General features: G+C 41.3%; 2 protein-coding genes across 2 annotated transcripts in view; one reads left to right on the top strand and one right to left on the bottom strand.

Annotated features, from left to right (window-relative positions):
- The window catches only part of ccdc40 (coiled-coil domain 40 molecular ruler complex subunit), a 313,416-nt gene that overhangs the window by 53,691 nt on the left and 241,833 nt on the right, over nt 1-17,892 (top strand). The window lies entirely within an intron of this gene.
- Nucleotides 3,184-17,892, bottom strand: part of LOC137793280 (uncharacterized) — a 35,625-nt gene continuing 20,916 nt past the window's right edge. Inside the window, exons 7-16 of the mRNA XM_068589347.1 lie at nt 16,035-16,139; nt 14,195-14,290; nt 13,605-13,730; nt 13,267-13,386; nt 12,875-13,011; nt 12,290-12,509; nt 11,974-12,156; nt 11,121-11,268; nt 9,713-11,008; nt 3,184-8,520 (exon numbers count right to left, since the gene is read on the bottom strand). Of these exons, the coding sequence (XP_068445448.1) occupies nt 5,063-8,520; nt 9,713-11,008; nt 11,121-11,268; nt 11,974-12,156; nt 12,290-12,509; nt 12,875-13,011; nt 13,267-13,386; nt 13,605-13,730; nt 14,195-14,290; nt 16,035-16,139 (5,889 nt within the window). The 3' untranslated portion in view covers nt 3,184-5,062. The remainder of the gene's footprint in view (nt 8,521-9,712; nt 11,009-11,120; nt 11,269-11,973; nt 12,157-12,289; nt 12,510-12,874; nt 13,012-13,266; nt 13,387-13,604; nt 13,731-14,194; nt 14,291-16,034; nt 16,140-17,892) is intronic.

The following is a 17,892-nucleotide window of genomic DNA, read 5'->3' as shown; positions in this document are numbered from 1 at the left end:
TACTTGGAGTAGTAAAAGTACTCGCAACAAAATGTCTCATTTCAGAATCAGATATATTGCATAATTGGATTATAACAAGTGAAGCATTAACTTGCACATCACTTCAAAGTAGCAGCTGGTAAAGGTGGAGCCAATTTAAATTACATAATATGCTGCTGTGCTGGGTCTCATAATCTATAAGATTATGTAATAAAACATTAGTTGATTTACACTTAAGTTATATATATATATATATATATATATATATATATATATATATATATATATATATATATATATATATATATATTTATATATATATTTAACAAATACATGGAGTAAACCGTACGATATTTGCCTCTAGAATGTAAAGTAGAAGTGTAATGTAGCATAAAATGGAAATAGTCAGATTTGCATTCTGTTTCTCTTTACATCTGTAAAAGTGTGAACATAAAATTCACAACACCCCACATGTCAAACAATCAGAATTTTATGTGGGCACACACTCAAACACACTCAAACACACACACACACACATACACACACACACACACACACACACACACACACACACACACACACACACACACACACACACACTCACACACAGCAAAGTACAGCATATGGCGTCTGTTACGTCACTTGTAAAGGCCGAGCAGCATAACCTAACTCACAGACTTTCAGATGTTACAACAGCAAGTTATAATACATAACCTGTTTATGCCACCCTGCGTGGTACGTCAGTGTCGGTCTTGCAACTTGCACATGCGGGTTAATTTTCAACACCCATGATAGAGATAAAAATAACAACTTTACACTGTTCTTAAACCCAAGACGACAAACAAGGAAGGTACGAAAAACAAACTATGCTTCTCTTTTGGTGCATGAAGGATGCAGTGCTCTCTTTACATATGTTTTTTTTTAGATTTATTTTTATAAAAAATTTATTTCATTTTATTTTTCGGCACTTAATGTATTTGGCTCTTCGAGGCAAAGTAGATAAACCACCTGAATCGAATAAGCAGTGAGATGTTGTTGGCTTTGTCAAACAACTTTTTCTTGGCGTTGTTGATGAAATACTTCCACTCAACCCTTATTAAAATGTCACATCAGTAGCATTGTGTCAAGAGAACTCATATGATTTTGAAAAGGATGTCTTTGCAGCGTGTACATGACAGCTGCCTGCAGACAGAAGACCGACGTTCAAAAAATTCAACATGGTTAGTTTGACAAAGAAAAAGAGCAAGTAGCGATAAAATCAAAATTGTAATTCAAATCTGTTGAACACACTGTTGGGTTACATTATAATAGTAGTGAACTAAAATACCTTGATCTGTAGGGAATTTTATTCATAAGATTAAACAAAACAGACATTCACATTTTGTTATTTCATCTGTAAATATTTTTTCTTTTGGATTTTTGCAAACTATATTACAATATAAATGTACATATAAGACTTTATTGATTTGACCAATTATTTCCGAAGCAAGAGAGAAAACAATGTTCACTAAACTCACCGGCAAAGTGAGCATACAGATCTTCACATACAGCGCAGAGACGATCATTGATATGTAACACATGGAGCCATCAGGAAACAGCAGAGGAAACAATGTGAGCCCTGTTATGCCAACAAGTCAACAAGTGATTAAGACACAAACACAGTCAGCGACGCGATTACAGACTCCATCCTCCCCTCCACTCTGCTCCTCCGGAGACAAAAACACATTGGGATTGACCAGCCAACGTCTGGGCTCTGTTTGACAGCGAGTCGGAGAGGCTCAGTGTTGGGGATGAACGCCCAGCAGGAGCAACAGGCCAGCAGCAGAGTCAGAACCCCGCTCTGGAGAATCACACCCACACGCTTCAAGTTACCACTCCCATACGTCTGCATGAAACAGGGAGATAAAGAAGTGGAGTTTAACAACACCGATCACGCTACTAAGCAAAGTTATGAGCAGGCCAAGAAAACAAACATGCTACAAAAGCTCATTGTTAAGCTGCTTTTTTTCATGGGAAATGACAACACAACATGTTCATGATCATGATGTGAGGGTTTCACTGGTGGAGGACAAACCAGTGCCAATGGAAATACCAGTGACATTAACTGCAATTGACAAAAACATTATTAATCAACAAAATTCAGAGGCGAGCATATAGAAGTCGATAACATCAAGTAAGCTGTAACACTGATGAGGCTTCAAAGCCTTTCTCCTAAAACGTGTTAATAATAATCTTTTTAAAAAGATGGTAATGAAAGTTGTAATAGAATCAGAACATACTGTCTGTTGATGTTTTGTGTAACTTCAAATGTGTTGCAAAGTATTTTTTGTATAGGTATGGCAACAAAAGGTAATCTTTTTGTATTTTTCGCATCATAAAAAAATATCCAATAATGGTTTGCTTTCTGCTTGAACGTAAAATAGCTTCCTGTAATTTCTACTATAGGGTATCAAAAAGATAAATGTCCTTACTGTTGAGTATGTTTAATAATATTTGTATGGATGATGGCAAAAGTTGAGTGATCTGAAAAACAAATTGTCCATATTAAAAATGAAAAAATTAATTCAGGAAACAGAGGACGTTAAAGTTGACCTACATTACTTTAGACAGCCACCCCACCGAAAGGAATAGAGTTCTTCTTTTAAAAATAAACGTGCCAGTATGTTCTCTGATGATCAAAATCTTACAAACGTCACTATCCGCAATTTCTACATTTCATCCAAAACAAATATATCTAAAATTAAGGTGATTTTTTTTGTCTTAAATTAGAAAAAATGCCAATCACCAAACACGTTGTTGCATTCCTTTGACAAATGTCCTTAACATGAAACAATCAAGTTGATGAGATAACTACTGTAGGATGGCAATAGTAACACTACACATTATTGTTTATGGGCAAAGGTCTCTTGACAATCTACCTAAATGAAACTATTTAAAAAAAATCTTATTTGATCTAAAAATGTATTAATACCTGAATAAGCATAAAGGTCCAGAAAGGACGAGTTGTCTTTGTTTCTGCATCAACACAGAGCCCTAACATGCAGCAGTGCTGTTAAACACATGGCTCCTACAGGAGAGTGTTCAATGTTATAATTCAGGTATTCTGGCCTAAAGCTATTTTTCAACATTTGTAAACTAACCTGTCCTGGTACGAATGGATGAGCAATAAAAGAGTCATAAAAAGAAAATCTTGACATTATTTTTAATGGTGGGAGTTGAGCATTACAAAGCAGGAGCAGACGCCAACATTCAGTCATTCACAGATAAAATCCCTGATCAAACAACAATGCATTTTATGGCTTATTTCAGCATGCTTTGTGAGCACAGATTACTTAAAAAAAAGTTTTTCATCATTTGTTTGGGACAATTTTCTCACGGAGATCATAATAAAAGTAATGGGAATAGAAGAGGAAATTATATTATTTTGCAACCCCAGGAAACAAAGCAGGACAAGTTAATAATACAGTTTTCATTGCCATTATAAATATATACTGTATTTAGAAACACTGTTTGCAATAGATTGTGTTCCCAGCGCTGCAGTTGTGAAATTATTTCCGATAACTTTAATTTCTCCAGTGAACATGCAGGTCCAGTGTGTTCAATCCTCCTTTATTTTAAGAAACATTCCAAGTGAAAATGCTGTAATATGTCAGCTTATCCACTGTAATAAGCTTCACGTAAATCAGTGTTGTAAATGATTCTGTGGCGAATGTGTTGAGTTCAAGAAACTCCAATGATAGGCTGTCAACCAATGATTGGGTCAGTTTGACAGATGTTCGGTCACCCTCTCGCTCAATATGTTGATCAAAAGATGGAAACGTACATACAGATAGAAAGTCTGAGTACGGTGATTCTGCACGGCTCAGGCTATCTGCGCCAATGTTCAGTCACTGGTTTACCACTTGTTGTGGTCATACTGGGAAATCTGTAATAATAATGCACTTAGTGTAAGGGACATCTTTGTAGTCTAAGTCTCCATAAATATGTATTAAGAAGTTTTTACCAAGTCTCCAATATAATTCTGGAGGGTATTGTTCTCAATGGACATGTTAGTACTTAAAACAAATAAAATACTGGTGGTTGACAGCCACATCACCATGCACTGGAGGGTTCAGTGTTTCCACTAAAGGTGGAGAAAGAGTGTTGACAAATAAACAAGCGAAGACCTAGCAAATGCATCACATTTCCATAAACCATACTGAATGGGTGTACAAAATGAGAACAAACTAAATGTGTAAAGGGACGTATCTCATCCAAACTGTTGTTTCATTAAGTCACATAATGCGCATACATCAGCATTCTGCTACTAGGTTTATAAAATGGCCGGCATAGTTGCAGGCTTGAATCGTGGGATTTGAGCAAATAATATCTCACTCTAGTTTTTTGGTTTTGTAAACAGTAACATTCAAAGAAGTCCTCACTGGCCGCCTGGAGAATGTAAAGATATATAAGCATCCGTAAACTGCAGTGTTTCTTATCCTAACATGGTCAGTCAGTCACACGAAAGGCATGTGTAAGAAGGGAATCAAATACTGATTTGAGGTTGTGTGCTTATGTATGCGCGTAAAAGGCCCACTACTAGTCCCTCTAATGATACTGTATGCCTGTAAACATTTCCAAATTTCTTTCTTCCTTGTCGTTACATCCCCTATTTCCTCACTGTAGTAACCTGGAATTAAATAAATTAATGAATAAATAAATAAATAACATAGAATACATTCAAGTACATCAGTTTCTCAATACTGGAAAACAAGCAGCAGCACTCTGCTGTCTGCTTGTTGGCTGACTGTTTGTGGGCTACAGTACGTGCACAGCATATAGTCAGTAACCACATGCACCTCGACGATCTCAAACTGGCTCCATGATGTTGAGAGTTCTTCTTGTCTTTTGAGCTTTGACAGAGCTCAGTGTGTTTCTGAGGTAACCTCATCTCACACTGCCCATCCTAAACACGACTGTCCTGTGTCACACTCTGCCCACACCTGCATCAGCTGTGGGCTCACTGGTGACCTCATGTATCTGAGATTACACACCACAGGTTACTTCAAGGTCTTCTCATAACACTTCAGAGATTTCGGTTCACTCATAGTGCAGTCAGCGTGCGGAACAGCTGAGTGAGGCAGAAGACAGAGGCGGTGAGTGCGGTGCACTGTTTGGCTAGCAGCTTGGAGCTCAGGTCCTGGCAGCTGCGCTTGCTGCTGGCCCGCTCTGCCGCCAGACAGAAGTCCCTGAACGAACGGGCCACATCTGCTAGACCTGCAACGGCCTCTGCGTTCCTCCGATCACACCTTTCGCAACCAGAGAACCACAAGCAAATACCTGCCAACTCTACCAGGGTCCGGAAACTGTCAGCCAGGGAATGAAGCATTTCCTCTGGGCTCTGGCCAATACCCACCACCTTCTGGCAGCCTGACATCAGCCGCCGTGCCTCTATCTGGAGCACCCTCTTGTTCTCTGTAAAGTGGGCAGGGCAGGTGTCCCTTAAGTGGCGACCTCCATAACCCGCTATGGATCTTTCAGCACCGGTAGTTTCCAGAATGGAAAGGAGCTGATCCACGTCCATGCGGAGTACTTGGAAACCTGTTGGGGGTTGTGGGTACCGTTGCTGACCGAGCCGACTGATGGTGTCCTTGTGCGATTGGGGCAGGAAACGGCCAGAGGAGTCAGATACTGGTGAGAGGAGAGGGCTGAGCTCAGATGTAGAGGAGGAGAAAAGGTTGGAGCGGGGGATGGAGGGAGAGTGGGTGGAGGAGGTGGAGAGAAAAGAAGAAACGGGTGGAGAGGTCACGAGACCTGCTCCAGAAATCTGAGTCACATCGCTGCTTTGTGTGCGGCAGGAGAACTCGTAGACCGTCAGCTCCTCGTCGAAGCTGTCCCCGCTGCTGAAGCAGTTGGTATAGACCGTTGGGCAACCACAAGCATCCAACGGCACCTGCACCCCTTCCACTACTGACTCACATCCAGACGCTAGCACTGACGTGCAGCCAAACTCAGACTTCAAGGGTGGGGTGGTCCCCACCATAGCTGGACTCTTTGTCTGGGATGGATCCTCACAGATAGTAAAGACCCTGCAGCCTGAAGAAAGTATTTTTGGTGACTCTAAATTCTTCCCTGTTGGCCCACAAAGACCCATCAAAGGTCTGTCACTACTGGTCTGTCTTACTTTCTGTGTCTGACTATGAAAAGGAAGTCCTGGTCCATTTAGATTCTGTGTGGTCACCACTATCGGATGGGCAATAGAACGTAACTGATTGTTCATTTTGTAACCAGGAAACTCTTTACCTGGACTTGTAACCTTCATCTTTGGAGCATCTTTTATAGGGCCAGGAGTTTCCATTTCTAGGCCTGAAGAGTCTCTTTGGAGGCTGCGCACTATGGAGGATGGAGGATCCGTTATTGGTCCTGATGTGTTCTTAATAGGTCCAGTGAACAGAGGCAGATGTTGCTGTTGGGGTTTGGGCTTCACCTCTGACTGAAAACTCTTTGCAGAGTTTGTTTCAACAAAAAACTCCTCGTCCACCTCAGATCCTGTAACTGTTGTATCCGAATCGTCTGACTCCACAGATTCTGCAGTTGTGCCCGTTTTGAAGTCTATAGTTTGGGTGACGTCATCAACGTCCGTAACTTTAATTGTGATTTCGACTTCGTCCCTACTGTCCTCGGCTGGACTCTGAGTTACATTCCCCACCCCAGTTTGGTTGAGGGTTTCGTGGGAGCGCGGTAAATAAAGGGGCAAATTTTGAATCTTCCCTCTGAGTGTGGAGGCAGATAAGCTACCCATGATTCTCGGGGAACAGGATTGGAAGAGGAAGTGAGTTGGGGAAGGAGGCATCTTGGAGAGATGGTGTATTGTGACTGTGTTAGCTTTTGCTAAGATAGGACTAGCTAAGCTTTTTTTAGCTTCAGCACTTTGCATAGTAGAATCACTTGTGGGTTTGTCGAGATTTTGATCTAAACCTGAAGCACTTTCATTTACAACCTCAAGTGGCAATCTGGTACCTGAATTAAATGTAGGCGATGTAGCGCTTGTTGCAACTCCAAGCTTTGCAGTGATAGAGTTTATAGTATGAGTATAGTCAGAATTTACTGAACTAATTCTTGTATGAGCTTCAGTGTTCGCAAGAGACTTGACATCACCTTCCCTTGCTGTCGCCAACGTTGCACTGATGTTATGCCTAGTAGCTACAGCACACTCATCTTTCTTGTCACTTGAACTCGAAGTTACGGAATTACTCATGTCATCATCAAAAAACACATTGTCCGAATTGGTGCTGTCTGTAACTTCATCGCTATTCGTCATAGTAGAGCTAACAACACCGTTGGCATCATCCTCAATAATACTGGTGGTGATGTCTAAATGTAATTGTGCTTTGTCGGTGTATCTTTGTAACATCCCCTCAGAATAAGAGGAAGACATTTTGATTGAGGTTCCCGTGTTTTCACTGCCCCCTTCTCCTCTCAAAATATAGTCACTTTGGGATTTGTGAAGAACTGGTATTGGAGGAAGAGGGGATGAGGGTGGAGGGGGTGGTGGTGACAATGGAGGGTTTGACTTGTCACACACACCATCAAGCATGTGTTCCTCTATATACAAGTTTTGCTCGAGGGCAATCAGATGGGCTCCCAAAAGGCCATTACTCCTCTGTTTAGTCACATCTATCAAAGATGTAGGCAGTGTGTGGGCCTCTGGCTGCCTCTCGGCACCAATTAAAGGTCTCTTTGAACTGGATGAGTTCCCTCTCACCCCCTCTTTCTTCTCTTGTTCCCCTTTACCTTTCTCTTCAGTGCTTTCTGGCAAAAACATATGATTGGTGAATGTCCCTCTCCCCGACACACCTGCAGTCTCTTCCTCCTCTCCCTCACTCATCTCCTTCTGTTCTTCTCCTTCCTCCTTTCCGTCACCCCTCCGATCAGCACTCTCCTTTCCATCTGGATCCACCCGGCAGCGGACAACGGTGATGGTAGGAGATGCTGCCTTCACTAAATCTGTGACTGACTTGGATTCCATTGCATCAGGTTCCATCTCCATCTCTTGTTTCCTGGTCCTGGAGGTGGACTGTGGGTCTCTCGTCTGCTCATGAGACCCCAAACCACAAGGAGAGGCAGGTCCATGCGAGTGGGGTTTAGACAGAATGGGCTTTGACTCAAGCTGAGTCGGTTCCCCTTCAGAGTGGGTCAAAGATGAGACGGTAGGACTGGGATTCTGGGTTTGCTCTGAAGGTTCAGGATCTGAACTCAGCATCTGTGCATCATTGGCTTCAGCCATGAGGTTCTTATGAAGCCTACTAGAGACCAGATTCTGCATTTCTGGATCTGGCTCTGGATATGACACCCTAGAGGTGTAACCGGTTTCCATGAAGGAACGACGCTTACGGGATCTTTTTTTGAGCTGAAACAATGTTTCTTTGCCTCCTCCTTCCTCATCTCCTCCTTTTCTGTCTTCTTCCACTTTTCCATCTTTGTCTGCATCTGTCACCACAACTCTAATGTCACTGAGGGTGAGTGTGTTGAGGAAGTCCAGTTTCATCTCTTTGCGAATATCTGCAACATAATTAAAAACAAGCCTCAACTTCAGCAAGTGTGTTGAAAACAGAGTGTCCATCAAAATTATTCACATAACAAATTCCTCAGTAATTGAAAGCATAAAGAGTTAATAAACAGTTAATAAACAGTTTTTACTTTTTTTTTTACTTATGATACATCATAATGAGAGATGATGATGATGATGATATAAATGGCAGCAGTCAGGCTTTTGAAGCTGGGATTTGCTAACTCCATATGTGCCTGATTGCTGTTTGAGAGGAGCATGGCCCTACTTTACGTAATGGTTTGAAAAAACAATCCCAACTGGTGAAAAAAGTCGACTGGACTCTTGCCTTCTGGGCTTTTTATGTATTTTCTTAACTGATGGTATAGTATAGTAGTTATCTATTTCTTAAGTTCCAGATCACTAGACACGTGGATAAGTTTTAGCATGATTTTATTGGAACACACAAACAGAAGTGCGATATAAACAAAGTTATTATATTACAAAGGGTAAGTAGTTGGGGCTGTATTCACACTGCAGGCACTACTCTATCAAAAAATACTTATTTCTAATATTAGAAAGTATTATCAGCAACATGTGCTTAAAGTATTATACGTAAAAGTACCCTAAAAATGTCACATTGGCTGTTGATATGTTGTTGCATCAATGCAACAGTTTACTGTTGTAGCTGGTTAGGTTGTTAAACCCAGTGGTACATAAGTGTTACATCCAATGGTCATAAGATAAACCGGATGGTTTGTGAGATGATCAAGGGGACATAAAATAAGAAAAAAGTTATTTTGCAAAAATGTGTTACCCTTTTCAAGGTTGAAGTATAAAGTAGCACAAAGTGTAAAAGTACCTCAACATTGGATTTAAGCACATTACTTGAGTAATTGTATTACGTTACTTTCCACCACTAGACTAATACATATCTTTGGACGGTGTCTGGCGGGAAAGCTTGATTGCACTGAGCTCTTTCGGCTCTTTAGTGTGAATTTACACAGACAGTAAACCTTAAGTCATCGGTACAGTAGGTGTGATCAGAATTGTGGTCTACTAATTTCTGGCAATTATGTTTTATTACTTTACTGAAATATTGTGTTACTTTTATGGAGTAAATCGGTCCACCACTAGATGGCAGCAAAAGCAGAATTAACAGCCTGTGTTTTCATGTGATCAGCCTCACAACAAAAACCAAATCACCTCTTGGCATGGCCCCCGAGGTTGGGTCTTCAGGTGAGGTGAAGCGATCTCTGGCGTCAAAGAACTCCTCGTCAGAGCTGCTGTCTCCAAAGCCAGGTGGTGGCTGAAGGATTGGGATAGGCTCCAGGTCAACCACTTTAGCCAAATCTTCCTTCACCTCCTCCCACTGTTCTCCCTCATCATGGTGCAGGGGGCGGGGAAGGCTGCGAGCGCTGTCGGGGGTGATGTTGGAGCAGAGTTTGTAGTAGCAGCGAGCGTCGCTTTGGTCAAAGTTAAACACAAACTCGATGTGGGAGGACGGGGATGGGGATAGAGGATGTTCTTTAAAACTGCCCTCAGAGTTTACGCTTCCTCTTTCACTTGCTCTTCTCGACGACTTTCTCCTCCTCCTTCTCAACTCCTCTTCTTCATCTTCATCATCCTCACTGGCCTCCGGAGGGCTTGGCAGGAAGTCCACGAGGCGGGAGAGCTCAGCGAAACACATGGAGCTGTCATCAGAGCAGGGGTTACCTGAACATTTTTGGATATGTTGAAGGCTTGGAGAGGGGGACACGGACGTGAGGAGTTGGGGATCAGCTCCATCGCCCGACCTCCTGCAGCCCCCCATTTGTCTGTCGGGAGTTGGGAGGTGGATGAGAGGATGGGCGTGGGCTGGTGGAGGGGCGAGAAGGTGGGGCTGAACGCGCCTATGAGATAAGGGATGAAGCTGAACAGGGGAGTGGCTATTCATTTGAAAGGGAGCATTGGAGTAGATGGAGGAGGAAGAACATGAAACTAAGTCATCTTCCTCTAAAGCGTCGAGGGAGTCGCTGGACGGGCTGGTGATGACACGAGAGTCAGTATTACAAGAATCTGATGTCTCTGATACAGGTGGCTGCTCCTCTGCTGCTTGCACTTCAACGCCACCTTCTTGTCCCAGTTTTTCCCTTTGCTCCCCAGACTCATTGTCTGTTATCTCCGTCCGTGTTTGACGACCATGCTGCGCTTTTTCCGTCTCATCCTTGTGCTCTGCATCTTCACTCTTTCTCTCTCTATTCTTTTTTAGGGGTAGCTTTTCCTTTTCAGTGTCTGCATCCTTTTCTTCTTTTTGCTTTCCCCCCTCCCAAAGTGTATTTCCCTTTTCCTTGCCATCTTTGTTTCTCTTTCTGTTTCGGTCTTTTCTTTTTCTCCCCTCTGGGTCTGATGAGGATCTGGCACGATGGCAGAGCCTCTCGTCATGAGACACCAGGGTGACCAGCGCTTCCATGTCCAAGTCTGAGGAGGTGTCCGAGTCACTGCCGCATCGTGACACATAACCTGTGAACATACAGCAATATGAACACAAGTTTTTTATTATTTAGAACATACTGGTGTGACTTCATGGATGTATGAATACGTGTTATGGCTGTATATTACTGTAAATGTGTACCTTCCTCAGCAGACACTCTATGCTTCTTGGAGTCATGATGTATCCATGGAAAGATGTTGAGGTTGGGGTCAACAAACACTCGACAATAACCTGCTATTAGGCAGGACATATCTTTGGCCGCTGTTGACTCCAACAGCAATGTGATGGGCTTTGTATGAGAGAGGAGACAAGATGATATGAGATTTGACCAGGAAAGTAGAGGCATGGAATGTCAATTTCAAGAGTGGAAAAACACTTACTCTTTCTGTCTTATCTAAAAGGGTCATAATGCTCATGAAAAAGCTTTTATACGTCTTTAAAAGCTGAAGTCGGCACATTTACATAATGTAGAGGAGGTACACAACATAATGTCAGATGGTCAGTAAGAAAACAATCTTGAGGAAATGAATTCCAATTAAAATCACTGCGACGTGTGAAATTGAATGCTAATTTACATATATATATGAAATCACAGTTTGTCGCTCTTGCCTGTCGTGCTATTCATCAATCTGGATTATTTTTGTGTTTTTACTATATATCGTCCGTATAGATGTCTTCATATCTCGAGCACTCAGCAACTAACACCAAAGCAATCTAAATTCATAAATAGGTCTACAGGTAAGATGCAAAATGTATTTTTTTTTATTTGGGGCAAACAATCCCTTTAAACTATTAAAAAGGCAGTTTGATATGTGAGTTTCAGACCTCCGACCACCTAAATCTCCGGTGACCTATGCTAATCAGTACGCAGTCTAATACAACCCACCTTTATAGCAGTGTTTGTGAAGCTGATTAAGTTGCTTCAAAGTAAAATAAGTTTACAGCATTTTGTCTTCCCTCTGTAAATTAGGTATGCATATTTTCCTGCTCTTACCTTGATGTCCTGCAGGTATATTTTGACCAGGCTGACCTTGTCGGATTCAGGCAGCAGCTCGATGCGAGTGATGCTGGTGAACTCTGTGAGGGTGGACAGGATGCTCAGTTTGTGGTTGACCACCTGACTGACCCCGTAGCGCGCCCCCACCAACAAGGTCACCATTGACTCCCTGTCTTGAAGCTAAAGGGTAGGAGAGCGGGGGGAGGGGTTGTTGAACAGATAGACATTATATAATGAGGAGATTGAACATCCAATCAACCACCACTCACCAAAAAATAAATATACATGTACAGCAAACAGTTCAAAGCCCTACCATCATGGTGGCACTAAAGGATTTCCCTCCAAATGACTTGAGATCACTCAGTTCCTCCAGATAGTTTATCCGGGTCTGATCGGCTGACAGACCCTTCTGCTTGGGATCGTTCTGTGATTGGCTCTTCTTCATGTGGTAGCTGATGGCCTTCTTCAGATCTTTCTCTCGCATGTTCCTCAACAAGGTGGATGACACAAAGTTCTCTATGCCCCACGTCTTCCTAGAGCAAAACACAGTAACACAGACTGAGAGAGAGGGTCTGTTTGTGTGTACGAGACTATTAGAGAGCTGAAACTGCATTCAGCATGTGTGAATTTACAATAAATGTGATTGGAATATCCTCCCAAAACCCTTTTGAGGACTTTTGAGGAAATACAATTTCCAATCATAAAATGCATATTTGATGCTCACTAAATGGCTGAGTGCAAAAAGACTGCAGTTGTTCTATACAACAAAAAAAAAACATTCAGTTGTTCAGCAACTATATATTTTTTCCCTGCCAAAAAGACAAGACATCCACTCATTATAATAATAATTATAGTTTAATTTAGTGTTTATGAATATAATTTAAACTGTGTGTCTCACGTGATCATCTTTAAGTTGGTCTTTGGTGACTGTCCGCAGCTCGCCAATCTCTCCTGGATGTGCAGCGCAGCTAGTTGCAGGGCTGTGTTACACCTCATTTCTATTGCAAAGCGCTCCTGCAGCACATCATTCACTCCCTAATACACACAAAAGGTACAACACAGTACAAATGGTAAAACAGACATCACAACATTTGCAGCATTTACATTTTTACTTACGTGAGCGGAGCAAAAACATCCATAACAATAGGGTGACACTTATGCTGCATCTCGATTGCACGGTAGATGGCTCAACTAAAACTAGATCCGCTCTTTAAAGTGTCCATGAGAAAAATTGTGAATAGTATGATGTGATGTCGAGACAGTTTCACCTATAGAAGTTAATCTATCTACCTGCAGGTAGAGGTACTCAAAGGCTTTGGGATCTTCCTGCAGCATCGTCTGGAGTGTTTTGGGCATGAAACAAACACGGAACAGACATCTGTAGTCATGGGCCTCTTTCTTCTGGACCACCTGAGAAAACACACACACACACACACACACACACACACACACACACACACACACACACACACACACACACACACACACATCTTTAAATAAATTAAAAGCATTAGAACATTCACAGATTAAACTCACTCTCAAATGGATCTTTAGTGTAGATTAGATGTAGAGGGACGTCAAACAGGAGTAATTAGTGTGTGTGTGTGTGTGTGTGTGTGTGTGTGTACCTGCTGTATCCTCTCCTCTTCATGTAGCAGCAGTAATTTGGAAATGCTGTGTCGCTGCTCCAGCACCAGAGAGAAGTGTTCAATATGACTCAGAGGAAGCTTTTCCTTGAGTGTCATCACAATATCCTGATGCACAAGGAAGAACATTAGCTTTAGATAGACAATATTTTATGACTTCAGGAAACATTATTGCTGAGGTGAGCTGGTCTATAGTTTGTGTGTCTCAATGGAGCAAGATAGCGGCTGAGTAGTTGGCAAATCAAAGAAACTGATGCCCAGTATATCTCACACTGAGAAAGAATGAGAGCGTGAGTGAATCATATCAGGTTTAGCTTTTAAATCAAACCGTAAATCAAATCCAATATGATCTCAGTTATATAGATATATTTTAATATAAGGTTGCTGCAGGCTTTACACGACATCATCACAGTGTGGTCATAGAAAATTGCTTCATTTTTGACTTGATTAAGAATCACAGAAAATACTTCCATTACATATTTAAAGTAACTAGTAGATATATATATATAAAATAATGATGGTTGATATATGGTTGATTATATTATATGGGTGACTGCATCATCGCATAGTACCTTGACTGTGGTGTTGGGGTCAAATTTAAAGGCCTTGGTCTGCCCGTTCTCCAGATACACCTTCAGAACATTAGGCAGAAAGAGCAGCGAGTTGCCCTGCAAAGCAGAATTGAGATCAGAGGTCAAGGGAATTGTCAGATGAAACTGTGAGCGTCGTTAAACTTGGTGGTTCGAGGGCCTTGTAAGTAACAGTCTGACAGCTTGATATGTAGTGGATTTATTCAGACTAGTGCAGAGCCTGTTGACATTATTCTTGTTCAGAACAGGCCACATGCTTGGCCTGTGGTGTTGCTCAAGAACCGCTCATACAATCCATTTCACTCTCAACACCGTGCTTTCTTTGGTTCTTAGCATTTCACCTGCCATGACATCGTTGCATCAAACAACCAAGCAGCTACTCACAGTGTGAAACAACAGTAAAACACTCTCTGGTTCAGAGGAAAACAAACACCAGCGGCAGACTTTACCTTCAGGGAAGGAAGGCAAAAATGATGAATGTGAATCAATCTGCGATCGTTAACCAAATAATATCACTAATTCTCCAGTCATGTATATATAGATATAGCTCGAGATCGCCAGTCAATGGTCAACAATCCATATGGAAAACCTCATGGATTAATTACTTTTCTGTTTGCTAAATGTATTAATTTAAGTGATTTTACGGTCATCGTTCCACACAGATCTGATGTTTTTTCTGCTGCTATTTTTAGTCTCCTCACTGAAGATTCAGGGGGCGTTTTAGTCACATGCTTTAAATCTATCATAATATTTATTGAATGTGTTTCCCGGGTACTTTGTCACCTTTTGCTTTTAAGGAATGACAGACTAAAAAAGCACATAAAAACAGGTGCGTGGAAATGCCTCTAATATTATGGATTTCAGTTTTATTATTATTATTTCTCCTTTATATCCAACAAAATATTGTAATTTAACAAAGAAAGAAAGAAGAAAAACAAATCATTCTTGCCGATTTCTGTCTGCCCGGCCTGTTCACTGTGGTGAGTCATCTTAAGTGTTTTTCTGTATTGACACTGTGGTATAATGCAACATTAATGTCTGTATGTTTTGAAATTCAAGTGGAGAGCTTTCACATTTTAAACAACTCCTCCCTTGTCACCCTCCCATCCACCATGTCTCGTGCCCCCCTTTCTCTCTCTCTCTCTCTCTCTCTCTCCTCTACCCTTCTCCCTTCTCTGTTGGTACTATCCTGAAATCACAGACATTAGGACTGGAGGATGAGGCAGATATCGACCCGTGTTTTCTCTGTGATTAGTCATGGCCACTCTAGCTTCTGTGGTTTTCCTCATCTAGCTAATTTCACATCACATGGCAGGATGTGAACTCTGATCAACCAGAGCCGGGCTTCCAAGAGTATACTGGCAAATTATAAGACATCCATCCTTGTCATTGTGCTAAGGTACAATTAGTAATAATAAATCACATTTTACAACAGTGTCTTTTCAAATCCACCCTGGTTGACATCCATGTTTACTAGCTTCTTCAACGTCCCTGCTTTTACTGCAGCGTCTTGGCATGTTCTTACCATCTGTTGATCAGTGGCATAGTGTGAGACCTTGTGTGTGATAAAACAACAAAAAAGGGACCCAGAGGAAGCACTGCTGGCGGTCAAAAACTATACAGTCAACCTTTAAATAGCCTACAAATCAGCTTCAATGTGAGTTCATCATTATTATCTGTTTGCAGTGTTTCCTTCAGATAAGTGATATGTATTACATTGAACTTTAAACCATGCATCTGTTTTTGCTCTTGACAGGTATAAACACATTGGAACACTGAGGTAAGGGGATAAAATAACAGTAACCCATGTTCTCTCACTCACCTGAGAGTGGCCATTGACTTCAACCTCCTCAGCGAAGTGAACCTTTATAGGGTTGGACCTGAGCTTGGCCCTCTTCTCAGGTGTGATGAATGATGACTTTGGGCCCTGGGGAGGGGGAGGGGTGGATTCAAGTATATTTAGTATTTATGTTAAAATAATGTAATACAACTTGTGTTACAGATGTTATTTTAATAAAGCACAGTGAAGTGCTATATATGAAACAATTGAAAAGACACACCCGTTGCTTTTGCATGCATGCATACAGAAATTTAACCGAAGATGTTTTAATTATTTAGTTGAATCATACAAACCATGTTTTTTCTTTGCTTGATTTTGACAACAGGTTGCAGACTAAGACTTACAGAGAAAGTAATTTTGCCAGCTCCAATATAATGCTTTTACAATAAAGCTCGTAGACAATGTGAAAGAAGTGTTACATTAAACCAAAATGTCCATGTTATCAAATACGCTGACTATCAGCTGAGGATAAGCTTTTGATGATTCAATTAAAACAAGTTGAAATTGTTACAAGTTCTAGAAAATCACAAGCAGTGCCCGGGAAGGATGTGCACACTGAATACTGGATAGCATTTTATAATGCAGAAATGAAAAGTGATGATGATATACGGAGCTGTTCATCCATTTAAAAACATTAAGTTAAAGGGACAGTTCGGACTGTTTGAAGTAGGGTTGTATGAGGTACTCATCCACAGTCAGTCCCTTACCTACAATTAGCTTGAATTCACCAAATCCACAGAAAAACACAGACCATCTTGTGGTGGGTTCACACATGCCAGATCGGGGGCGTCAGATTGCCTTATCATGCTTTATCGTTATCTCAACCACACACCTGTAAAGTTCCATGACTGCATCTTGTTCAAGGTGAAACCATCAGCAGAGTTGCTGTCGCAACTTGTAACTAATCGCATGGGATAGCAGGAAACCAGCAACTCACTGTTCTGTTTAGTAAAATTACTATTTTGTGGAGTCTTGTGGCTTTGCGAAGAGCATAGATGGATATGACAACACCAGTTCCATTTCAGAAAGGACTGTTCACGACGGGTTGAAGTGGAGAAAATATTCTATATATAGCCTACACTTAAAACTTAATTTTTAAAGGTGGATAAAACGTGTTTTGTTGCTTCCCAAGTCCACAGCAGTACGTTGCTTTGCTCCGGTGCTGGTTCTCAATCCTGTTTCTGGGTGTATGCTAAATGCCATCTACTACTGAGAAAAATCTGAACTATCCCTTTAATGCCGAAATAGTAATATTACTATTTGCAATTCTATCAGGGGTTTTTCATTCAGGAGATAACAATTAGGCATTCATATTAATCTAAAGTACAGGTGTTCAGTAAGAATGATAAGCATTTTGTTGTCTTTGTTACTGCAAAGCCGGTTAGTGGTGGATGGTGGATTGAAAGCCCCAGAAAAAACTGACTAAACAATCTTCCTACAATGTTATACAACTTTTGGCACCTTTGCCATGCATGACTAAGATGAATACTTTTTAGGAAATAATAATTTCTCGTAGCTCAATAAGATTTTCTTGGAGGAGCTGTGAGCTATGAATCAGATGGTAAAAAGATGCTTCCATCAGCAGAGCCGCTGATGAGAATCACTGAGCAGCGGCCATTTATTTACCGATCTACTTCACCTTATTGCAAACACACAAGCCAGCTTCACAGGCTGAGATCCGCAATCCACGCACACACAGTAAAAACACATATACGTAGTGATCGTGTTTGTATGTATCTTAGTCTGTGAGGCAAAGTTTACGAGGGTGTTGTCACTGATGTAGTGGTGGGAACTTGGTGACAGGTCGCTTGTTAGCGATGGCATTTGACCCCTATACCCT

Source organism: Clinocottus analis, unplaced genomic scaffold (assembly GCF_023055335.1).
Source record: "Clinocottus analis isolate CAN_PGR_092001 unplaced genomic scaffold, fCliAna1.0.p SCAF_22, whole genome shotgun sequence".
NCBI classification, from domain to species: domain Eukaryota; kingdom Metazoa; phylum Chordata; class Actinopteri; order Perciformes; family Cottidae; genus Clinocottus; species Clinocottus analis.
This window is presented reverse-complemented; position numbering and strand designations above follow the sequence as displayed.